This window comes from Callithrix jacchus, chromosome 6 (genome assembly GCF_049354715.1).
Source record: "Callithrix jacchus isolate 240 chromosome 6, calJac240_pri, whole genome shotgun sequence".
NCBI lineage: Eukaryota > Metazoa > Chordata > Mammalia > Primates > Cebidae > Callithrix > Callithrix jacchus.
The window spans coordinates 119,060,036-119,085,828 of NC_133507.1; the positions used below are offsets into that span (position 1 = coordinate 119,060,036).

General features: G+C 36.7%; 1 protein-coding gene across 2 annotated transcripts in view; it reads left to right on the forward strand.

The window, feature by feature from the left end:
• The window catches only part of PLCL1 (phospholipase C like 1 (inactive)), a 359,533-nt gene that overhangs the window by 301,151 nt on the left and 32,589 nt on the right, over positions 1-25,793 (forward strand). Inside the window, exons 4-5 of one of the 2 annotated variants that reach the window (XM_002749603.7) lie at positions 10,265-10,340; positions 12,847-12,956. The exons of the other annotated variant lie outside the window; for it this stretch is intronic. Coding sequence (XP_002749649.3) covers positions 10,265-10,340; positions 12,847-12,956 — 186 coding nt within the window. The remainder of the gene's footprint in view (positions 1-10,264; positions 10,341-12,846; positions 12,957-25,793) is intronic. 2 annotated transcript variants of the gene reach the window in all.

Sequence of the window (25,793 nt, forward strand, 5' to 3'; positions counted from 1 at the left end):
TCCAGCCTCACTTGCCTGTCTCACCTGCCTCTCTAGTTCCACGCACCTCTCTCAACCTCACCAGCTTCTCCCAGCCTCACCTGAATCTTTGGTCTCATCTGCCTTTCCTAGCCTACCTGTCTCTCGAGCTTCACCTGCCTTCCCCAACCTCACCTGCCTCTCTAGTCTCATCTGCTTCTCCGGCTTCACGCCAACACTCTATTTTACTCACCTTCTTCCAGCAACATTGCCTTTCTTTGCACATATTTATGGGTATGGTGTGATATTTCCATACATGTATACTTTGTGTAATGATCAAATTAGAGTAATTAGCATATCCATCACCTCAAACATTTATTTCTTAGTGGTGAGAACATTTGAAGTCCTCTCTTCTGGCTATTTTGCAAGGTGCTATACTTACCACTATACCACCAACACCATCTTCTAGCTATTTGGAAATATACAATATATTATAGTTAACTATAGTCACTACAGTGCTATGGAACACACTAGAATTTATTCCTTCTTATCTCTTAATTCTTAGCTCAAATGTCATTTTCTCAGAAAAGCCTTTAGAAGACATATGTGAGGCCAACACATGAAAAAATGCTCATCATCACTGATTATTAGAGAAATGCAAATCAAAACCACATTGATACCACCTCACACCAGATAGAATGGTGATCATTAAAAAAATCTAGATGCTGGAGAGGATGTGGAGAATTAGGAACACTTTTACATTGCTGGTGGGAGTGTAAACTAGTTCAACCATTGTGGAAGACAATGTGGAGCTTCCTCAAGGACCTAGAAATAGAAATTCCATTTGCAATCCCATTACTGGGTATATACCCAAACAATTATAAATCATTCTATTATAAAGACACATGCACACGTATGATCATAGCAGCACTGTTTACAATAGCAAAGACCTGGAACCAACCGAAATGCCCATCAATGATAGACTGGACAAAGAAAATGTGGCACATTATACACCATGGAATATAATGCAGCCATAAAAAATGATGAGTTTGTGTCCTTTGTAGGGATATGGATGAATCTGGAAACTGTAATTCCCAGCAAACTGACACAAGAACAGAAAATCAAACACCACATGTTCTCACTTATAGGCGGGTGTTGAACAATGAGAACACAGGGACACAGGGATGGGAGCATCCATCACATACTCAGGTCTGTTGGCGGGGGCAAGGGAGGTACAGCGGGGGGGGTGAGGAGGTTGGGGAGGGACAACAACAACAACGAAAAAGAAAAGCCTTTCCTAACTACTGTCCCCATTCATCCCTTTGTCACATAGCCATGTTTTATTTCCATCTTTCTGCTTAGCAGTATTGAAAAATATTTGTTTGAAGTTTTTAATTTCTGTCCTGTTTTATCCCTCAACTTGAATGTACACTTTTTGAAGTCAGAGACTGTGTGTGTCTACTTATTACTGTCACCTCTAGCACTCAAAACAATGTTGGCACATAGCATGTTATCAAGTAATGTTCATTGAATAAGAATAATAAATGAAAGCATCTATTGATAAAAATCATATAGTTTCCATCCTATAATTGAATGTTTTATAATAAATTATTAAATCCTCTTGGTTTTACTCTCTGACACCACCCTTGCTGAATTGTTCCCTGTCCTATATTTGGCTAAAAAACTTACAGAGTAAGGCAAAACTATGCAGACAGAAAAAAGATTATTATTTGCCAGGGGCTTTGAGTTGGGCAGGGAGGAATGAACTGGTAGAGCACAAAGCATTTTTAAGAGAGTGAAACTGTGCTATCTGTATGATGCTGTAATGGCAGATACACGTCATTATATACTTGTCAAAAGTCTACAGAATGTACAACACCAATCAACCTTAACTAATAAGCATGTATCAATATTGGCTTGTCAATTGTAGTAAATATACCACATTAATGCAAAATGTAAACAGTAGGGAAAACTGGGGGCTGGGGGTGGAGTGAGAGGATGGGAACTCTCTCTATTCACTTTTTTTTTTTTTTTTTTGAGACGGAGTTTCGCTCTTGTTACCCAGGCTGTAGTGCAATGGCATGATCTCAGCTCACTGCAACCTCCGCCTCCTAGGTTTGGGCAATTCTCCTGCCTCAGCCTCCCGAGTAGCTGGGATTACAGGCACGTGCCACCATGCCCAGCTGATTTTTGGTATTTTTAGTAGAGACGGGGTTTCACCATGTTGACCAGGATGGTCTCGATCTCTTGACCTCGTGATCCACCTGCCTTGGCCTCCCAAAGTGCTGGCATTACAGGCTTGAGCCACCGCGCCCGGCCCTTTCCATTCACTTTTTATGTAAGCTTGAAACTTCCCACGAAAATACAGTCTAACCCCTCCACCACAGACTATTAATAAAAACTGATTTGGATGAATAAGGGAAAAAAAAACCAAATCCAGGATTTATTGCCTAGTGGTGGGGTTGGCATGGGGAGAACATATTCCAAAATGAACAGCTTGGATTCAGTTTAGACTTGAGTTTCTTAAAATGGTAATGAACTGCATAGGTGCCATCCAAGAGGAAAAATTGTAACCACTAAAAAATGCAGAATATGTTTAGAATAAAAAAACAACCTGAAATCTTTCCTGAACAGATATAAATGTTTGCTTTTTTCAGTATGGAAAGAAAGAAATCAGGCAACTTGATAGCCTACTCTTGTTGATAGCCAACTTGTGTGCATCAAGTTATACTTTTATCAAGGGGAAATAAAATAAAAATTTTCTAGAAAACACTGACCCTGAGTTTATCTGCACAGATTTTTTCCCCTAAATTTAGCTTTCCCTAATGAACTGAGATGGCTACTATTTATTACCAAACACTTGCTCATTAAATATTTGAAACTCTTTCCTCCTGAGGGTTTTAAAATTCAGTCTTAAAATTCATTTTAATATTAGTTTTGCAATTATAATTCCATTTAGCAACTGTATTGGTATCAATAAATCAAAAATCAAATGTATTTGTAGCAAAATGGGCCTATTGACATGGCATAATTTCAGAAGACAGGGAAGGCAAACTCTCCCCTGTCTTAACACATCTTATTTAAAATGTGCGTTTTCTGTCTCCTTCCTGGGACTTGACATATCAAAATTACAACCAGTTCCCTAGGGTTAAGACTTTTTATCTTTTTTAAAATGCAGAAACATCTCTGTGAGTAATAACACATTGGATTATCAGTAATTCATTCATACCTTTGAGTGAATTTAGCAGATCCTGTTCTACAAACAGATTTTAACCTGGAAAAAGGGAGAGATGGTAATGACAAAGGGTTTACCAAGTCTGGGTAAGGAGGAAGTGGGATTGCTTAAAGAATTGCAATTTGCTTACAGGCAGCCCTATTTACTATTACCATTATACTCTGAATAGGATGTAGCTGCGTGAATGCCTATCTAATGGATTGTGCAACTGAAGCAGAGATGACTTTGCTGATATAAAACATATGTCACAGCTGGAGGTGGAAAGTGTACAGCTTCTAAAACAGCACTAGAGGGAACTGGGAACACTATCAATCAGTAACTCTGGCAAGTAGAAAAGGCTCTAAAAGTCAAAGGTAGAATGGATGCCTCTTTCACAGGCTAAAGAAACAAAGAGAAGAGCTGTTGACATTAGATTGCTCACTATGGTGCCATTTCAGTGGCCCTTTGGTCATGAGGAAAGTTTTTCAGAAACTGTCCCTGGAGATTAATTTAAAATCAGAAGATAATTTCTAAGTGATTCGTCCATTTACTTTGCTGTGATTCTTCTTTTTCTTTTTTGGCTCAGGTCTCTGAGAGAGCAAGCGTCACTTTCCAACTCTGAATTTTTACTTTCTCTGGGAAAATATCCCACTGAAGTAGGTAGTATAGTCATAGAGTCATTGTCTTTTAAGGCTGATAATGTTGTATAATTATACTTTGCAAATAAAAGTAATATGACTTTTTTCATTGAGGATTCATCCTAATTTGGGGTTGTCAAAAATGAAAATTGGTTACAGAAAGAGTTACCTAGTGTTATAGCCAGAAAATGGAGATGTTTAATTTGATAAACATTTTCTGAGCTCCTTTTAATGTGCAAGCCATGGCATTAAATGCCGTGGAAGGTTCAGCAGACCCTGTGCTTCAGTAGCTTACCAGCAGATGTAACCTGGTGAGGTGATGTGAATACATTACACATCATTTAACATGGAGTTGTAATGGCGGGTGAATGCATTGGAAAACATTTTGTAATTTTAGTAGGGCACTATCAAAATTAGTTTGTTTGAATGGGTTTGACTTTTTTCATTCTACAATAGTGTATTTATGCATGTAGATGTAGTATTATTTTCAAAACCCGTCTTTAGTTCCAGCCTTAATGTTTTACTCTAGTCACGTTTCTACATTTGATTCTACACAAAGATGAATAAACAGAGACAGAATCAGCACAGGTAGTCATGATAGAAATAACAGTTCTGTAACTCAAGAGAAATAGAAAAATGTGTGGGAACATATATATTTGCCACTTGTGAAATAACATTTTCTCAGTTGATATGTCATTTTGTGTATGTCTTTAGGCTTTTAATTAGTCAACTAAACAAGCATGATTTGGATGCCTATTATGTGCAAGGCACTGTGCAAGGTGCTGGAGAAAGAAAGGTATGAAGCAAAACTTCTGTCCTTGTGGAATGCACAATTCGTGGGAAAGGAGGACTTACACCTAAGTAGGGAAGCAGTAGTGACATGCATTGTTCAGAGAGATGACCGCATGGTATTTTATGTCCTTAGCTGGAGTCTAAGCTCATTTAGTCCTATGATAGACTTTTCACAGTGACTTACAACACACTTCTTCTACCCCCACTCCCACCTGGTACTCAGCAGAATTTTATCTGCAAATACATTTGAAAGAAAAATATGATCTGACTTTATATGCTTTTTTCTTTAGATGGCCGAGATTTTCCTTTTCAGTGTTCTCACCTTTCTAATTTTCATGCAGTCAGGAAGCATTTTCCTAACATATTTGATTGTTTCCAGTATTTTAAATTAATATGAAAGTATTTGGGTAATGTTTTAAATATATCATTATGAAGTGGAACAGCTACAGAAGGTTGCAACTGTAAAAAATAAGCCCAAAGCATTCTCCGAAAGTGACTTCTGTGCTAACTTATTTAACATTAACATAAAAGTTAAAACTTTACTAAGGTAAGAACAACACATTTTTAAAAATTTGTTGTTTACAAAAAAGAAATCAAAACAACCTAGAGAACGTAGGTCAAGGGTTATTTAATATTTTACAAAGTCAGTTGGCGGGTGATTTGGAGAGCGGTTGATTGTGCTAGCATGAGCAGGAATCTAGCAAAAAGGGGTAATTGCTGTCTAATCACACTTGCAATGGAACACTAGTAGGTATTACAAGTAAGCCAGGCACAATGGTTGGATTCAATACATTCTCTTATATCAGTGATATAATCAGTATATATTCAGCCTCAGGATGGAAAAGAGTTGTAGTTATGTCTTTAGTTACCCAATTTCGTTTTACTTATTAAAATCAATTTAAATTAAAGTTAGGTTAAGTCAAAGATACTCTCTTTCCATCACTGTCTCTTATTGTGAAGTTTGTGTGGAACTTTATTAGTTTGCATTTCAAAAAGCATCTTCACTTGTATAGTAATAGAACCCAACAACAGAACCATCTGCTTGGCATGTGCCCAACTAGGGCTCACTGCTTAAAAACAAGATCCTGTGCACTTGGGGCATGGAAACTTCCTTCACATGAGGGTACAGCAATGTCTTTGGACATATTTTGTGTATGAGGGGGAAATTATCAGCATCTTGGGGAGTGGCAAAATTTTCAGTTGGTACTAGGATCTCTAGGATTATGGATATCAGAGATACATATCCTTAAGCAAATATTTCAAATTGGCTTTTTTTGTGGAATTTTGACCATTCATATTCAAAGTTGGCTTTGCTTTACTGAATCCTCAGGCTTTGTAACACTTTTAGGTAAAGGCAGTAAGGTAGTCAAATTGACCTGAAAATTCTGGAGAAGGCCTGCCAAGGCTACTCACCTGGCAGTTTTATGAAGGAACCAAATTGTAATGACAGCTGGATAAAAACAAATATTTCTAATGACTACTCAAGGTATAGCTTGCAACTGTTTGGGGAGCAAAACAATAAGAGAAAGAAGTGATCTGTTTATGCCAAAAGGGCTCCCTGAAGTAGATTTTGTCACCATTGTGAACATGGAGATAAATGTCCTCTGACCTCATTTAAAATGACACAGTTCTGTGTGCGAATTCACTTGTTTTGCACCATTACAAATGGGGTTTGAAAATGTGATGTATTAGTCCCAGGACAGAAAGCTCTGTTGCATAGACCAAAGGCAGTGAACTTTCAGTGAGCTTACAAATATTCTGACTTTATACTTGTTTCTCTGTGACCGAGAGTTGACCACATTGACAGGCTTAATTGCTAAAAGCAAGATACCAACCTATTAGCAATGCTTTCATTTAAAATATTTAAGGAACTTGTGAATTAAAGGAAAAATCTTCATTCTAGTTAGCAAATATTTATGCAAGAGCAGTCTGAACAAGATGTCAATCTTTTAGCAATACTTTCACTTATTTCATTTAAAATATTTAAGGAACTTGTGAGTTAAAGGAAATAATCTTCATTCTAGTTAGCAAGTATATATATAAGAGCAATCTGATTTACAAATATACCAAATTTAATAAAATTCATCTTATTTTAATTGATCTGAAAAGATGAGCCACTGCAGAACCAAAGAATCAAAACCTAGTTTTTTGCTTAGCAGGAAAGTAAGAGATAGAGGAATTATTCCAGTGTTCTGAAAAGGAAAGGACAAAAAAAAAAAAAAAGTCTAGAGTAGATTAGCTTTTTATTGACTCACATTTTCTTGAGTAATAGCTTCTTCAAAGTTCCTAACTCCTTCCTGAAAAAGCAGAGGGCTCAAGTAAATACATTTCTTTCTAAGTTTCATATGAAAAAATGTGGCCAGGCGCGGTGGCTCATGCTTGTAATCCCAGCACTTTGGGAGGCCAAGGTGGGCAGATCACCTGAAGTCCAGAGTTCGAGAACAGCCTGACCAACATAGAGAAACCCCATCTCTACTAAAAAAATATATATATAAAAATTAGCCAGGCATGGTGGTGCATGCCTATAATCCCAGCTACTCAGGAGGCTGAGGCAGGAGAATTGCTTGAAACCTAGGAGGTGGAGGTTGTGGGTTGTTGTGAACTGAGATTGCACCATTGCACTCTAGCTTGGGCAACAGAGCAAGACTCTGTCTCAAAAAAAAAAAAATATTTATTACGGTTGATGTATGTTGTGAATTAGACTTTGAGGGAAAAGCAGTAATGGCAAAATTTATTTTCATGATGCTTAATTTGATAAACGTGACTTTATTAAGTGTTTATCACCAACTTACACTTGCAATAGGAATTCTACACTTTAATATGGTCTACTCCTCGAGAATGCCTGGATTCTAGTCTAAATTATTTCACTAACTAGTCATGTGGCTTTAGGCAAGTCAACTTCTAGCTCAGTTTTTTTCATCTATAAAATGTGGTTGTCCATGATAGACTTCTAAGTAGAAAGATTTGTGGTTCTAGGAATTTAGATCTAATTCAGGAGAAAATGGGAATCTATGCAAGTTTTTTGAGTCCTAATATGATGAAAGTGCATCTTTTCAGTATTATTAAATAATTTCATTGACTCTGCAATGATTCTGGGCAATTAGTTAAACTTCTTAGTGGGAAAAGCTGGAAGGATAGTTTCTTCACAAAAGCTGGACAATTTAATCCGTCTTTGAATAATAGCATCACTGTCCCCTTCAGTAAAGTTTTCTTTTTAAAGACATAATTTTAATCTTAACGGGCAACTTTACACACCTCTGCCCTGGATACATCTAATACATAATGTCAACTCTTATCTGGGTAAGTCCTCTATTTTAGAGACAGAGCCCTGACAAGGCAATAAGATCCGTTAGGAGATATTCATGTGACAGAATCAGAGAAAAGCTCTTTGTATTACTACAACAGGCAAAGGCAACTAGCAGCTCAGGCTGAGACATCAGATATGTAAATCAGGCCACTGCCAGATTCTATTAAATGAGTCAACCCAGCAGTCATGGCTGAGTCGTGCTGACTTCCCAGCTCAGGAATTATCTGAGGACATCTTCTCACCTTCTCTGCTTGGCTTTTGCACTTTGTGTTTTATTTCCACCCGTATCTGTTAGAGACCTAGGAAGGAGATGAAACTCAAATCAACCATTTTTTTTTCTCCCTGAAAACTTAGATAAATTACTTAGTTGAGAGCAAAATTTGAAATTGTTGACTTAAATTGTGGTTTGGCTTATTGGTATATTTTAGCTATCCATCTCATTTGATTTCTATAGCTACTAATAATTGAAAGTTGACTGCAGAAAGTAGAATAAATGTATTATTCTCAATACAGTGGAAGCTGTTGTCATAGAGAAAATCAAATGCTCTTATGAAAAAATTTTATATGAGCAATGATTTTATGTTCTGAGAATATTAATGAGATATGTGAGATACAATTTGGGACTTTTAGTACCAAAAGATTTCAGGTTATCTCCTGAGGAATCTCAAAGAGAAGCTAGTTTTGAGGTTAGATTATGCTTTATCACTTTATGTTGTTTATTAGACAATGGGAAAAACAGAAACATCTTATACTATGGGATTAACAAATATTTACTTGGGGGCTTTTGAAGAGAACTTGAACTATGATGCTTTGGAGGATATTTTTATCTTGAATTTGTTTTACCTCAAATAGGCATGTAATAAAGTTTTAACATTTGTTTTACTTGCTGATGTTTGAGTATTATATTTCTAGAGGGGTAATCCTGTTAAAAGGTTTATACTTATTTTTTAGTACTTAATTTGAAAGTGAATTAAGAGCATACAAAATTATAGAAAAATAGGGAATCCTAGAAAAAAAAGGAGTGGAGAAATCTAGAGACAAAAAGAGAGATGGGAGTTCAAAAAGATAATTAAAAGTTTGAGAAGTGGTCAGTAATAAATAAAATGTTTTTGCACACACATATGTGGATAGTAGAGAGGGAAAAGAAATAAGTATCACAGAAGTAAAACAGAGGAAAAAGGTGATTATATAAATGAATGGATGAATCTAGGAATCCAAAGCTGAATAAGATTGAGTCCCTGCTCTACTGGAATTACAATTTACTAAGGAAGTAAAAAGATGGAAATAATATAGGTGAAGAATAAATTATAAGATAGAAAATAAAAAATTCCATGAACAGATTGAAAAAATAGAATGTTTTGGGAATTTGGGGAGTGAGGAGGAGACATAAGGGGAAATCAAGAAACCAATAAAGGAGAGGGCATTGAAGTGAGCTTTGAGGCCTGGCAGAATTTTGACCAAGGGAGATGGCTTAAGAAGACTTCCCTAATAGAAAGAAATGTATAGTAGGAGGAACAAGTAGGATGTGTTTAGAGAAGCGTGATTCATCCGTGTCAACTGAGACTTAGGGGAATTGGAACACCATAGCAAAAAAGGCTGTCGAGGGAAATGAGCTGGTACATGGGGAGATGTAAGCTTTAGGTTAGAAAAATTTTACTTCATTCAGTAAGCAAGGGAGAAAATGATAAAGCCAGGAATTAATTAGTACTGTATTTTTGGATGATGATTCTGGAAGTAGTATTTAGGAAGGAGTGAGATGGGAAGGGCTGGAGCCTGCTGGTTGGTGAGTGGAACTTCAAACCCACCTTGGAGTGCTGCACAGGGGGATTTGAGAGATTGGAGAACACAGGAGATACTTCATTTTTTTTTTTGGTGGAAGTCGAGTAGAGGAGAGACAGGGCTGATAAAATGGAGCAGATAGTATTTTTAAAGGTGACTTGGCTGCCTCTGGAAGGATAAACAACCCTATTCTGGTTCTCATTGCTATTGTGTTCCAATACCACTTGCCTTGATGTTGTAGTAATCTTTGGTGTTAAGGGAGTGGAATTAGGTGTTTATGAATATGACCTGGGATTTAAGGAATGTATATACATTTATTCAACAGCTACTTATTTGGTGCTCATATGTGCCAAGCATGTTACACAAAGGAGTAATCATAAAGAAGGTGACACTAGCCTCAGTGTTAGGATGGATGGGGGTTGGAACAGATCTTATCCTTCTCCCTCCCATCTGTTGTGGTGAGACTATGGCTTCCTGTTACTGGAGGTATCATTTGGGTCTCTCTGTATGTCATCTTCCCAATGAGCCAGTTCAAGGATTCTGACAAGCACCTTTTTGATGTTTATTTTGTCACAGATGATTCAAGAGAGCCGGTTTCTAATAGAAATGGCAGACACAGTCCAGGAAAAGATTGTACAGTGTCAGAAAGCAGGTAATTGTTAATTTTTACCATTTTTTCTATTTTGTTTAGAAACCATAACAGTATGTACTTATGCAACAATCCTACATGATCTACACATGTACCCCAGAACCTAAAGTACAATAATTAAATAAAAAGAAACCATAATTATTCTTAATAGATTTTTTTTTCAAAATCTTTCTGCTTTTTCTCTTACAATTCAATTATTTTATGGCATTGTTTATACTTTAAGTTACACTTTAGTCTTTGTTTAGTACAGAAGAAATCCAAGTGATAATAGGTGGGTTGTGAGTATACAGGGGTTGGGGCGGTATCTGAAGATGTCTAGAGGGATAAGGGTTTCTGAATCTGATTTTGTGGTTTGGAGCCCATCAAAACCTTCTACTGCTGATATTGAAGCTATGGTTCCATACAGTCCCTTAAAACCCACTTCAGTTTTGCAATTGGAACCAAAATCCTATTAATCTTCTAGGCTTTTGCCCCCTTAGTAGTCTTCACTTTAGATTTAGATTTTTTCTTTCTTTTTAAGTGTGGGATGAGTCACATATCTGTGAGAGTGCACTTGTTTATTTCAGTTCACCTTCATCCACACCCCTGTGCTTTCATTTCCTGGATCCGCAGGCTTCTCTATCCACACACATGATAATGATTATGACAAGGAAGACGACAACAGTAGCAACCTCTTGATACGTATGCATATGCTATACCAAGCACACATATTGTCTTACTCATGACAACTCTGCACAGTAATCATCATTATATCTGATTTACAGAGGAGGCACCTGAGACTCTGAAAGACTGACTTACCCTAGGTCCTATATCAACACTTGGTGGAGCTGCCCTTTGAATTTAGACCAAACTTTTAAAGTGGTGGTTTTCACTGACTGACCAGCAGGCTTAGATGTTTCTGTTGACAGGAAACACAAAAATAATAATACCTGATACTTACATGATTCCAGGCACTGTTCTGAGATCTTTATACGTATTGACTCCCTTAAGCTTTACCTCAAACCCATGAGGTAAACCTACTTGTTAACTACATGTCACCAGCGAGAAAACTGAAGCCCAGAGATGTCAAGGTCTTTCCCAGACTCACATGGCTAGTCAGTGGTAGAGCTGGGCTCCACACTCATATTCTTTACCACGTGCTATGTTTGTGATGTTAGCACCAGGAAAGTTAACGTGGTCTTAGGCTGCATTAATAAAAATATAAGAACTAGAACAAGGAGAATGGATGATAGATCCCCAACCTCATGTGGGCTTCTCCCAGCCCATTTTGAGTCCAGTGTTCACTCCTGGACACAGGTTCCCACAGAGCTCAGCTCCAGGAAACTGGGCAATGCAGTGGCAAGTTTTATTGTTAAGCTGAATATGTTTGAATGGTTAACCTAGAGAGGACCTGAGGGATTTTACCCAATATCTTTCTTCAAATACCTAAAAGCTTGCTCTGTAGAAAAGAGTTTAGAACTTTTCACTCTGTGTCCAGTTAGCACCAAGGAGTAGAAGTTCCAGGGAAGGAGATGTTGGCTCAGTATCAGTCATAGCTTTTCAAAGATGGACTGAACTGTTCATAAGAGAATGTGATTTCTATCTTTAAGCTGCTAAGACAAAGACTGAAGAAACATGATGGTGATGGTTTTCGTAATAGTCAAGCTTGAGCAGATAGTTGAGCTAAAAATACCTTAAGGTCATTCCCAAATCTGAAGTACTTGGGTGTTTCCCAGAATGCTATTTTTAAAAAAGCCTTTTTTATTTTTAGTCAACATTACTAATTACTTATTGTTATCTATGTGGGCTCCAGGGCCTACTGTTAAGCCACATGGATGGTTCATAAAGAAAAATAAGACATATGGATTCCTCACATATGGTTGCCATTGACACATTAGGCCGTTTCATGCATAAACCAGGAAGAGGGCAAACAAGGTTGATGTAACCTGTTGGAAGAATTTGCTTCTTACTTACTTACTTAATTAAAAAAATTTTTATTTTTAAATGTTGTGGGTACATAGGAGGTGTATATATTTTTAGGGTACATGAGATGTTCTGATACAAGCATGTAATATCTTCAATTATATTATGAAAAATGAGGTATACATCCCCTCAAGCATTTCTCTTTTGTGTTACAAACAATCCAATTATATTCTTTTAGTTACTTTTAAATGTACAATTATATTATTATTGATTGTAGTCACCCTGTTGTACTATCAAATACTAGGTCTTATTCATTCTCCCTGTAATTTTTTGTACCCATAGAATTTACTTCTTTACTTCTCATGTCCTTTTCTATGGCTCCTGGCTGTTTTGAATGCAATTTAGCCTATTGCATTGACTATTGTCAATTTATGTGAAGGAGAGCTACTTGGGATGAATAGAATAAAAAGGATGATTCAATTTAGGGATTTGGAAATTATGAGAAGACAGGAATGTGAAATTATATTTTACTGATATTATTTTCATAATAAGATGCCCATTTTTCTGAGATATATACTCAGATTTCTTATGCATTCTTTCTTCAAAGGGATGGAGTTTCATGAAGAACTTCATAATTTGGGGGCAAAAGAAGGCTTGAAAGGAAGAAAACTCAACAAAGCAACTGAGAGCTTTGCTTGGAATATTACAGTATTGAAGGTAGAAACATTCAGATGCCTCCTGTGCCTTTGCTTTTCTCCTCCTCATCTCTCCAATGTGTAGATAAATGTCAGAGGTTAAATATGATGGTTTGGGTTTTTTAACCTTTACTTTAGATTCAGAAGTACATGTGCAGGTTTGTTACATAGACAAACTGCATGTCACAGGGGGCTGGAGTGCAGATTGTTTTGCCACCCTAGTAATAAACATAGTATGCCATAGGTAGTTTTTTGATTCTCTCTCTCCTCCCACCCTCCACCCTCAAGTAGGCCCTGGTGTCTGTTGTTTCTCTCTTTGTGTCCATGTATTCTCATTGTTTAGTTCCCACTTATGAGTGAGAACATGTGGTATTTGGTTTTCTGTTACTGCATTAGTTTGCTTAGGATAATGCCCTCTGGCTCCATCCATGTTGCTGCAAAGGACATGATCTTCTTTTTTATGTCTGTGTAGTATTTCATGGTGTATATGTACCACATTTTCTTTATCTAGTGATGGACATCTAGGTTGATTCCATGGCTTTGCTATTGCAAATAGCACTGTGGTGAACACACATATCCATGTGTCTTTATGGTAGAAGGAATTATATTCCTTTGGGATTATACCCACTAATGGGATTGCTGGGTCAAATGGTAATTCTGTTTTAAGTTCTTTGAGAAATTTTCACACTGCTTTCTACATGGCTGAATGAATTTACATTCTCACCAGCATTGATAAATGTTTGCTTTTCTCATCAACCTTGCCAGCATATGTTATTTTCTGACTTTAGCTATTCTGATTCTGAGATGGTATCTCACTGTGGTTTTGATTTGCATTTTGCTAATGATTAGTGACGTTGAGCACTTTTTTATATGCTTGTTGGCCGAGCGCGTATGTCTTCTTTTGAAAAGTGTCTGTTCATGTCATTTGCTTACTTCCTAATGGGGTTGTCTGTTTTTCACTTGCTAATTTAAGTTCCTTACAAATTCTGAATGTTAGACCTTTGTTGGATGCATAGTTTGCAAATATTTTCTCTCATTCTGTAGGTTGTATGTTTGCTGTCTTGATAGTTTCTTTTGCTGTGTGGAAGGTCTTTAATTAGGTACCACTGTCACTTTTTGTTTCTGTTGCAATTGCTTTTGATGTCTTTGTCATGAAATCTTTGTTAGGTTCTATGTCCAGAATGGTATTTCCTAGGTTAGCTTCCAGAGTTTTTATAGTTTTAGGTTTTATATTTAAGTCTTAATTCATGTTGAGTTGATTTTTGTATATGTTATAAGGAACAGGTCCAATTTCAATCTTCTGCACATGACTAGCAGCACTTATTGAACAGGGAGTCCTTTCCCTATTGCTTGTTGTTGTTGACTTTGTTGAAGATCAGATGGTTGTAGGTGTGCAGCATTATTTCTGGGCTCTCTATTCTGTTCCATTGGTCTATATGTCTGTTTTTGTACCAATACCGTGCTGCCTTGATTACTGTAGCCTTGTAGTATCTTTGGAATTGGGTCATGTGATGCCTTAAGGAATGTGTGTCTTGATCTCTAGGTTCATACTCTAGGAGATGGGGAGCTGCATACTGGAATGGACATGGTTTATGGCTTAATAAGACAATGAGGTTTTTGGTTCAGGCAGGGGACAGCCCATGTGTGAGATTAATTTGCCTGGTGTGTGTGTGTGTGTGTGTTTACTTATATGAACACTTATGTTTAAGTCAATATGGCTGTTCTTGTTTGTGGAAAGAATAATGACAAATGCTGCTGGGAAGGTTCCACACAAATGATTTGGAAGAGACAAACTACAGAATATCTAGGGCCATTGAGGATTTTTGTTTTAAGAACAGTTCCTATAAATACATTTCTTTTTCCAAATAGCTTTGGAAGTCAGTTTCTTGAGATTATGATTTGCTGTCTGCTGCACATTAATTTTTAGGATTTTGAAGTAAATATGCCACTTTTTATATTTTCTTTGTAAAAAGAGAAATGATTTAGGCAGACAGAATAATATATTCTTGAAAGCTAAATGGGAGGAAAAACAGCTTCAAACAAAATTAATAATTGCTGACATTTAAAGAACACTCATTTTGTGCTTGGTACTGTTTTATGAGGTTTATATGAATTAACAATTTAATATACCAACTCAGTATTGTTATTAATCTCACTTTACAGGTGGGAAAACAGAGGAATTAAAAGCCTGTGTATATTTCCTGAGGCTGCTCAGCTAGTAAATGAAGTTTGAGCTCAGGCAGTCTGGCTCCAAACCCTGTGTCTCTAACCTGTGCTGCAGAGATGTTGCACATGTTTATGTGAAAGTGGTAGGTTAACTGTAAGACATATTACAAATGTCTATTAAAAATTCAGTCCACAAGTGATAAGCCCCTACTATGTATTAGACTCTGTGCTAGGCACTGGGAATACATGGAGAACAAGAGATATAGACCCTGACCTCATGAAGGTAACAGTCTGTGGCCAGTGGAAGAGGGGGATGGATAATGCATCATTTGCTTAAGGAGCAGGGGGGACCTAGAGCTGTAGTGTTAAAGAGGAGCTTATTATAACCCTAGGTTATAATGTGGCAGTGTGAACCCTGATATACACATTTCATGTTCAGAATATTTTATATGGGCTTGTTAATGTGCCAGTAACAGAAAGGTGCTCAGGGTACAAATCAAGAGAATTACCTGGGTCTCCAAGACTAGTCTCTAATGAGACAGATATTTAACTAATAATGGCCATCGATTGTTCAGCACTTAATTCGTGCTCAACACTCAAGGCTAGATAGTTTATACCCTTTCTTCCTTGCTACAACAGTGCAACCTTGCAACATGACATGCTGACTCTGATGTGACTCCATCTTGCAAATGAGGATATTGAGGCTTGTGGGGTTGTGGGGGTTGGAATTTCTTGCCTGGAATCACACAGCTAGAAAATGGCCAGCCAGCAATTTTTAACTCAGGCCCATGGTTTTTATCCACGACACTTTTCTGCCTCCTCTAAAACTCCATCCATGTGGCTGAGTCTCTGTATTAGTCTGTTCTAAGCTCCTAATAAAGACACACCTGAGAGTAGGTAATTAATTTATAAAATAAAGAGGTTTAATTGTTTCACAGTTCACCATGGCTGGAGGCTGCAGGAAACTTACAGTCATGGTGGAAGGAGAAGCAAACATGTCCATCTTCACGAGCCAGCAGCAAGGAGAAGTGCTGAGCAAAACGGAGAAAAGCTCCTTATAAAACCATCAGATCTTGTGAGAACTCACTCGCTATCATGAGAGCAGCATAAGGGTAACTGCCCTTATGATTTGGTTACTTCCTACTGGGTCCCTCTCACAGCACATGGGGATTATGGGAATGACATTTTAAGATAACATTTGGGTGGGGACATAGCGAAACCATATCAGTCCCATTGGGTCCAGGCAGCCTAGTGCTGGGATAAGAATGTAGGCCCTGTGTGAAGATTACTTGATAGCAGTGAGACTAGTCAAGTGATGTAATCTCCATGAGGGTGGTAACAATACCTACACCCCAGATTTTGTGATAATTAAATGAGATAATACATACAAAAGATGTAAGTCACAGTGCACAAAACTAGACAGTATATGTGTTAGCTGTTACTTTTTGTTTGCCAGGTGAGGATGAACATTGGAGGAACCAGGTTTTTGTTATTTTTGTTTCTTTGTTAATGCTGTTCAAATTATTCCAAGAGAGCTTGCTTTTCAGACAGAACTAATCTACTATTATTATAACTCACATACTAGCTGCTGGTATTTCAGTTTGAGCACTAGAGTAGTGGACTGCTACTAAAAAGAGTAATGAACTTTTCTACACTTCCAGTAGTTACTTTTTCTCCTCCATTGAGTTTGGGGCCTGTTAATCTGGTGTTTTGCCTTTGTTTTTTTTGCTGTACAAATGACCTCCTTTGAATTTGAATTATTAGCTGAGAAAATAAGAGCCTGAGTTCTGTTGGAGACTTTTTATTCCAGTGCTGCTCGTTCGAGAAGACATCTTTCTCTATACAATTCTTCCATTAGTTCTTGTGCCTTAGAGCTGAAACAGTTCCCACTTGATTCTCCAGCCTTGCTGTTGATTTTCAGAGCTCCTCAAAATCTTTTAATAAAAGTTTTTGTTTGTAAGTTCACTAGATTCAATTTACCTTGCTTACAGTTGGTTGAATGATTAATAACCATCCTGGAAAGACATAGTCACTGAATTAGGAGGCTGTGGCATGAATTACCTATACAATTCTGCACTGCCTACTGAAAAAGTTTCCTTTGCACTGCCTACTGAAAAAGTTTCCTTATTCATGATTTAGACAAGTATTCCTCACTATCTAGAGAGAGAAAGTGGGAATTAACCAATACTGGTTAAATATGCTGGCTTATATTTCTAAAAAATATTTAATTCCAGTGTAATTTCCAACAAGTAAGGAAGGAGCTGGAAAAAAATGAGAAATGTATCCTCAGAAAGATGAGGGATTGGCAGCATGGAGTGGTGCAAAGGAGCATTGGATTTAGAGTAAATTGAGCTGAGACTGAAAAATAAATTGTTTAGTGTTTTCTGCAGTTCAATATTATATTTATCTGATATTAAAAATGGCAGAGAAGCTGGAGAAAAAATTGCAGTAAGAAAGATGACTAGCTCTATGATATAATGCATAAGAATAATAATTACAGTGTCCAAATTGTTCCAGAGATAGAGACTTAGTATTTTGCAAGGAAACTGAAATCAAGGTGTTTCTGGAAGACCCCATACTTGTATTTTTCTTTAATTCATATTCTAGCACTTACGTGGGTCCAGTATAGGGGCTTGCTTAGTATATCTTTTGCATTTTTTTCACACTTTTGCCATATGTCTATATCCAACTGTAACAGTCAATTTCCTCTCCCTTTCTTTCTTTTTCACTGTTGTACACAAAATTGGTCTCCTTACATAGCCACTGTGTTTATTTGGCATAATAGGATGACTCAGTCATCAGTACCTTTTCAAAACAAGCATTGGACCAAAATAATTCCATTCTATTCCATCCTCACATGTTAACAGACCTTTCCCTCTGTTTCTTCTCCATGATGTCCTTCAAAAATGAGTTTTGTGTCTTATTCTGTTTGTGCTGATATAATAAAATCTGTGATACTGGGTAATTTATAAACAATAGAGATTTATTTCTCACAATTCTTGAGGCTGGAAAGTCCAGGATCAAGGCAGGAGCAGGTTTGGCGTGTGGTGAGAGCACAGTCTCTCCTTCCAGGATAGTGACTTCTTGCTTTGTCCTTCAAAGGGAAGGAATGGTGTCTCCTCAAATGGCAGAAGGGAAAGAAAGGCAAAAGCAGGCAAAAGGGCCTAGGTAGTTCCTGCCAGCCTTTTTATAAGGCAGTAATCACCTCCTAAAGGTCCAACTTCTTGATATTGTTGCATTGGGGATTAAGTTCAGAAGGGACACAAACATTCAAATTATAGACGTTTGGTTGTTAACATTAAACTCTCACAGTGGAAAATTTTCCTGTTCTTTAAGGCTTTCAGAAAGGGATACTACAACTTCACTTACATAGCCCACATATTCTAATAAATTGTTAATAATTTTGGAAGTGCTTCACTCATGAGAGTTCTGAATATCTCTTGGGGGCAAGATGTGAACTTACCCTATATCACTGATAAAAAAGGCTATTTGCAATGAAGTGGAATTCGTTTAAAGTCTTGGACTCTTTAAACAGAGTGATTTCACTTTTTAAGCAGAAAAGGAACTGTAATGTAAAGGTTGTCACATCTATAAAACTGAAATTAGAAAGAACCCAAAAGGAGCATTTTAGTGAGCTTTTCTAAATTTTAATTTTCTAGCTTGTCCTGTTGGCTATTTAAAAAAACTAAATTTTATTACATTATATTTTTAAAAGTTTTATGAAAAAATCAATTTTAGCAGGCGGGAGAAGTATCAAGTAGAGATATATAAAAATAATTTTAAAGGAATATAATTCATAAATATTCTCTCACTTCTACTGTGATATAGCTGGCCTAGAGTTAGAACTTGTACAATGCCATTTTATAAAGAGACAAAACTGTTTCCATTCTCCTCACAATGAATGCTAACTTCGGCCTCTGTAAAATTGCTAAAATGCCAAAAGGCAAAACTGCATAACTTCTCTTATCTGTAACTGCCAGAATTGCTGGCCTCTGTTTACCGGTACTGACCAGAGTAAGCACCCCCGGATAATTCCATTCTGGCACCAAGTAACCCCCTACCTAGACGATGTGTAAGCAAGTGGTTATCTTAACTTCTGTAAATCTCTTAAGTGTCAAGCAATCCCCTAGCCCTCAGAATGTCCAGAGCCCATCACCCTCCTCTCTACCCAGGAAATGATTTACAGCCCCCTGAAATGTCTGAAGACTTTCATCCCATCTCCACTCCTCACCCCCACTCCCAAAGTGGTTTTGTGGGTATAAAAAGGTCTTGTCACTCTTCTTTCTCTGCCATGGGTTGGAGAGACATGAGTCCTCTGTGGTCACCAGCAATAAACCCTGCAATTTGGCATACTTTTGTCTTGGTGTTGATTTTCTGTGCTCGGTCTGATACAACACTACAATCCCAGAGGTAGGGATGCAAAAATGGGCTTTAAAAGCTTCTGCCCAGTAGAGTCACATGCCCCACTCCCATTTCACAGTCAAATATGATTTCAGTGGAGTGGGACAAATGTAAACCTTCAGGAGCAGATATTGGCAAATACAATCTATCTGTGAAGGCTCTTCATCTGTCCCCACCTCATAGAGCTACAGTGAGGTCTAAATGTGTAAATATATATAAAGCAGTGTCTGGCATATACAAAGTGCTGTGTGAGTGTTTGTTATTTTTGTTATTAAAAATGAACATTCAATGTTACAATAATCAAGTGATTTTTACATAACATTTTAATGATTTTTAAGGATAACCCTGTAAAGTTACTCTTATTATACCCTTTTTTACAGATAGGGGAACTGAGGCTCAAAAGGTTAGAAACCTTCCCATTGGCATATAGGAAAAGAGTGATGGAGCAAGGATTTAACTCTAAAGGCCACGTTGTCATCCCACTGTGCTATATTGTCAAAATACTTAGAGCACCATAATAATAATGGTTTGTATTAACTGAGCACTTTCTGTGTATCAAGTATACTACTAAAGTGGTTTATATTTATTATTTTTCTTAAGCTAAGGGAGTGAGTGTCCTGTCCATCTAGCATGAATATTTCAATCTCCTTGACAGTATATGCTTACAGTGCAGAAAGCTACAGCGAGAGTGTAGCTTGAGAACAATTTATTTATAACACTATATTTACGAAGCAACTCTCTTTTCTCAGTCTAATTTACCAGGTATACTTTTCTAGTGGGAAATAGAATGTATTGACCAAGTGACATAACTAGTTCCATCTGCCTAATAGTCACATTTCTCTTTGTAGGTAAATCAGTTAACTTCCTTTTTTACTGGTCCATCTTCTGTGAGCTTGGTTAGCATGAATCAGCTTCCCAGGGCCTGATCACCCCTGAGCGAATGGATACAGTTGAGTCCTTGGACAAATAACACTGGGATCATGAAAGCAAAGTAAAACAACAACAAAAATACCAAAGCAGAAGACCCGACCTAGGACCCCTGAGAGCTCAGTCAGCCTCCTCTTGTTTCTCTTGGATAGCTTTGCTGTTCATTGGCTTTAGTGTGGATATTGCTAGCTGCCATGTCTTGATAGGACAGAGGAAGCTTAAGAACCATGCCTCTAGCAAAAACTTTGCAAAGGCCATCCTCCGTTTCATATTCTTTCCTCATGCCCCCTCCTTCACAACCACAGTTCTGCTTTTCAGACCCAGAATCTGTCTTTTATCAACTGAGGTGTTAGAGCAGAATCTATTCTGTGTCTTCTCTAGGAAACATTTATTTTTAAAATTTTCATTTTGTCATATTTATTTTTTGTCTATTAAATGTTTAAAAATAATGTTGGAATTTTGGCAAACAGTCATGGTAACAGTCATGCCAGAAACATTTGGTGAATGCAACTGGGTGGAGTAAAATAGGAATGAAGCCAAAACTGAGGGTCTTATTCAAGTGGCAGCCAGTTTAGTCTCACTCAACCTAGTAAGCTCTAAATTCACTTGGGATCTTAGCCAGCTGTTTTACAATGCATGTCATTGACTACCAGGAAGAAGGTGGGTGGCAGAAGGGACAGAATGGATAGATCACTTCTAAAAAAACAGCTTGAATCTCATGTGTCAGTACCATTATTTTTATAAACAAAAGAAAATATTATTAGGCCTTATGAAGTATAGAGTGTATATTTAGAAGGCATAGTATTTATCTGGGGGTTATAAATTAAGTTTGATAGATTTATCCTTGGACTAGGTATTTGAAAATATACTCCCAGCTACATTTGTAGAATCTTGTTATTTTTTGGCTAGTGAGTGCAAAATAAAGACCCTTCTCTCCCACCTCAAGAAGGTGACTTCGTTTATTTTCACATCAACATTTATAAATAAGGAAGTGCAATGCATAAATGGGGCTTCTAATTCATAAATTAGCCAATCATAATTTAACACATTTTTATTTTATTTTATTTGTGGTGAAAACAAATTTATTAATTCAACAAATATGTCTGTTAAGTCTTTACTAGGTGATAGGCTTTGTGCTTGGAATGTACTGGTGAATAAAAATGTGGCCTTCTGGTCTCAGAGCTGAAAGTCTAGTGGGGGAAGCAATCATTTAACAATCACACAGTGTGTTTTAAGTTTGTCCTTATGATGGGTGTCTTTAAAAAGTGCATGGCATTATGAGAGTGTGCAATGGGATTTGACCTAATGGGAGAGGTCAGGGTAGTCTTCCACGAGGAAGTACCAATTGAGCAGTGAGTAGATATTCTAGCCTTTCATAGATTCCCAAACCCTGCCCTGTATCTTGATACTTGAGTGTGGTTGCCAAAATAATCTGAAAATAATGGTGAAAAGAAAACAAATCAAAATAAAGATGTGCTGGATCTCTTCAACATGGTCTGGGGAGTTCTAATGTTTCTGCCTTGTTCACTTAATTACCACTCATTAGCATTATGACTAATTTGTTGTTATATCAAATCTGGCCATATTAATTCCAAATGAATTTAATCATCTACCTTCTAATATATAATCTGTGGCAAATTTTTATAACCATGTGTATTCATAAAATCCATTTGACAGCTTATAGTTGTAGAGGAGGATGTTACATGGTTGGTTTTTGAGTGATTTCTACAATTTAAAGCTGAAAAGATGCAGAGAAAGAGAGAGAGAGAGAGAGATAATATAGAGTATTAGTGTTAGTGTTAGATAAAAGGGTAAATTTTTTGAAGTATAATTGATGCATCTATAATAAAAAAAAGCCACAAGTTTAAAACATTATTTCAAACAGCTCTTATCCAACACTATAGGACAGTTCAAATAGAATGTCAGTGCTTCTTAGCAATAGGCAGACTGGTTCCATGGTCTCCAGATTTCTGCCTTGGGAGGCTGCATCCCAGCTGTGCCGCCCAGGAGTTTAGTAGAGATAAAAGCCAGGCTGTTGACATGATTATGGAAGCACACACCACTTCACTTTATCTCCAGTAGAACTAAATTTAGCATCTCTTGGAGGTACACTTTTTTTTCAGATGAAAGCTGCATTTTATAATGAATTTGAATAATTCAAAAGTGGCAGGATCCTAATGAATAGATGCATCATAGACCAGAGGACTTGGCTCCAACTAGTGAAGTTATTGAAGGTCTTACTTTTCTTTCAGGAAAATTTTATTTAGAGAAAATTTGTTTCTTATACACAGAGTTTTAGCCTAAGTTGAGTTGTAGCTTAAGTGAGTTTGATGTCTTAACTCTGCATTCACTATTCCTTACAGTGATATAAGTGGAAAAAAAACATTGATAACCAAATGGTTTTACATTGTAAAAGCTCTTGTAGGTTTTACATTCATAAACTCTTTTTCTGATGTTCTTACTGGAGGAAGACAAAAATGGGCTACATCTATCTAATTTCCTTATTGTTAACCCAAATCAGAGCAAAATGAGTTCACTTCTCTGAATGTGTGTGTGTGTGTGTGTGTGTACCATATACATATGGTACACACACATACATATGGTACACACACACACATATGGTATACACATGGAGATATATATATATATATATATATATATATATATGGTACACACACATAATGTAAAATCAAATCAAATCTGAACTTAGAGAATCTGTTAAAAAGAATTATCATAATAAGGAGAAGAAACTACTCTGATAGGGGAATTACTGTAACAGAGAGAATTCTCCTACCTTAAGATCTGTACCCATTTTAAAGATCAGGTAGAAAGGATTTTTCTCTTGTAGGGAAGGGCCAAGAAGGTCAGAAAGAAGCATATATGAGGGAGTGGGTAGCGTGATCCCACAGCTGATCCTATAGTTAGGAAGCATCTTTTCGGTGGTCAGCCCTTTCTTGTAAGAGGCCATTAAGTAGAGGCTGTGTGCTGACTCAGGCTGAGAGTGGGTCAAAGTTCAGGGGCCTAAGGGGAAGAGATAAGCCTAATTAAAATTTGGCCAGGTCCAGGTAGCAGATATTAATATTTTGTCCAGATTTGTTAGTTGATAGAAACAGTTTGGCTAATCATTTATGAGGTAAGAAAGAGATTCTGAAAGGTCTATGTCTGGCCTTGTCACAGATTAACAAGGGAGCTTCCATGAGTTTTAGCTAAGTTTTATGGGGAAGAGGAATCTTTCAAGAAACACAGAAGGATGGGGGGATTTCTTAACCATCCCTGATTTCCTGGAACACAGGGCTCAGATAAAGTTTAACATTGTCAACATATGCATTTATATAGTGTATTAGTCTGTTCTAACGCTGCTAATAAAGGTGTACCTGAGACTTTATAAAAGAAATAGGTTTAATGGACTCACAGTTCCACATGGCTGGGGAGGCCTCACAATCATGGCAGATGACTAAGAAAGAGTAAAGGGATTTCTTACATGGGCAAGAAAGAGATTATGCAGGGTAACTTCCATTTATAAAACCATCAGGTCTTGTGAGACCTATTGACTACCACTAGAACGGTATGAGGGAAACCACCCCTTGATTCAATTATTTCCACTTGGCCCTGTTTTGACACATGGGAATTATTACAATTCAAGAGAGATTTGGGTGAGGACACAGCCAAACCATATCTCATATATATATATATATATATATATATATATATATTTATTTATTTATTAAATATATAAAATATATATACATAAATATATAAAAATATACTTATTTAATATATAAAATAGATACATATAAATATACATTTATACTTGTGTATATATAAAATGTATGTATATATGTATATGTGTACATACATATATGTAAATGTAAAAATTTAAAGGATAATTTAGGTTGAGTATAATGAAATTAGATGCTACTTTTTAAAAGTCATATTGAAAAAATCTAAATTATGGAGCAGCAGGGAAGTTACCCTCAAGTCATAAGTGGTTATTTTCCAATTTAATTAAACATTTCTTATTTCAAGTAGATACAATGTGCTCAAAGATACATAATATATGAGATTACATACGCAGAGTAATAGGCCAGGAGGATAAATCTTTTTTTCTCCTTATTTCCCACTTTAAAAAAATGGTTTTGTATTGTTAATTACTCTCCATACATTATTGATACTTTTAGTATTTGTTACCGCAAATACTAAAGATACCTATCTACCAATGCAGAATAACTAATAACTGAATTTTCCCCTTAAGGAAAAATTCATGCCTTTATGAGATTAATTATAGATTCTTTGGAAAACATATCCCCTTGGAGTTTTAAAAGTAAATTTAGATTCATAAAAATGTACATGTAACTCTTCAGAGAACTATTTGAGTAAGACAAGAAATGTGGATCATTATCATAATTATATTAATGCTTTAAAAAAAGGTAACTTCTAGAAGGAAAAGACTCTCACAGAACCATGACTTAGAATTAAGTATTAGACTTTTGCTTCATTGCATAATATTATGGAAAGGTTAACAAATCATTATGTAGATACTCCAGAGTTTCAGATTCAAAGAAGAGAATCCTTTTCTATGCAGTGAAATACACTAACTCCTCATAATGGGATTTGTAAATCTGCCAGGATGAAGCTATGTGTTCTAAAAATAGCTAAAGTCTTTCAGTGTTTATTTAAAAGATAACTATTCTCAATAGATTTTTGAGTCAATTGTATTCAGGGATGGAATGTTCTTAAATTGCTTTACAGTGTATTCCAGGGGAAAAAATATTGCAATTCAAATCTCTCGGAGGTATTCCTTAATCAACTAGAATACTCTGGATCTTTCAGTTGTCTGCTACTCAGCAGCTGGCATTATGAAACAACTAGAATAAAATTGGTTCATGAATTTGTTGCCTGGGAATTATCCTTTTCCTGGGTCAAAGGAAGTTCCTGATCAATTACAAACAAATCTAGTCTCAGAAAGTTGAACTCCCTTTCTTAAGCATGAGTTAAGAGATGTATTTTTCATATACATTTATTTTATTTTTTAAAATTTTTTATTGCATTTTAGGTTTTGGGGTACATGTGCAGAACATGCAAGACAGTTGCATAGGTACACACATGGCAGTGTGTTTTGCTTCCTTTCTCCCCTTCACCCACATTTGGCATTTCTCCCCAGGCTATCCCTCCCCAGCTCCCCCCCGCTGGCCCTCCCTTTTCCCCCCCAATAGACCCCAGTATTTAGTACTTCCCTTCCTGTGTCCATGTGTTCTCATTTTTCATCACCCGCCTATGAGTGAGAATATGCGATATTTCATTTTCTGTTCTTGTGTCAGTTTGCTGAGAATGATGTTCTCCAGATTCATATACATTTAAAATACAC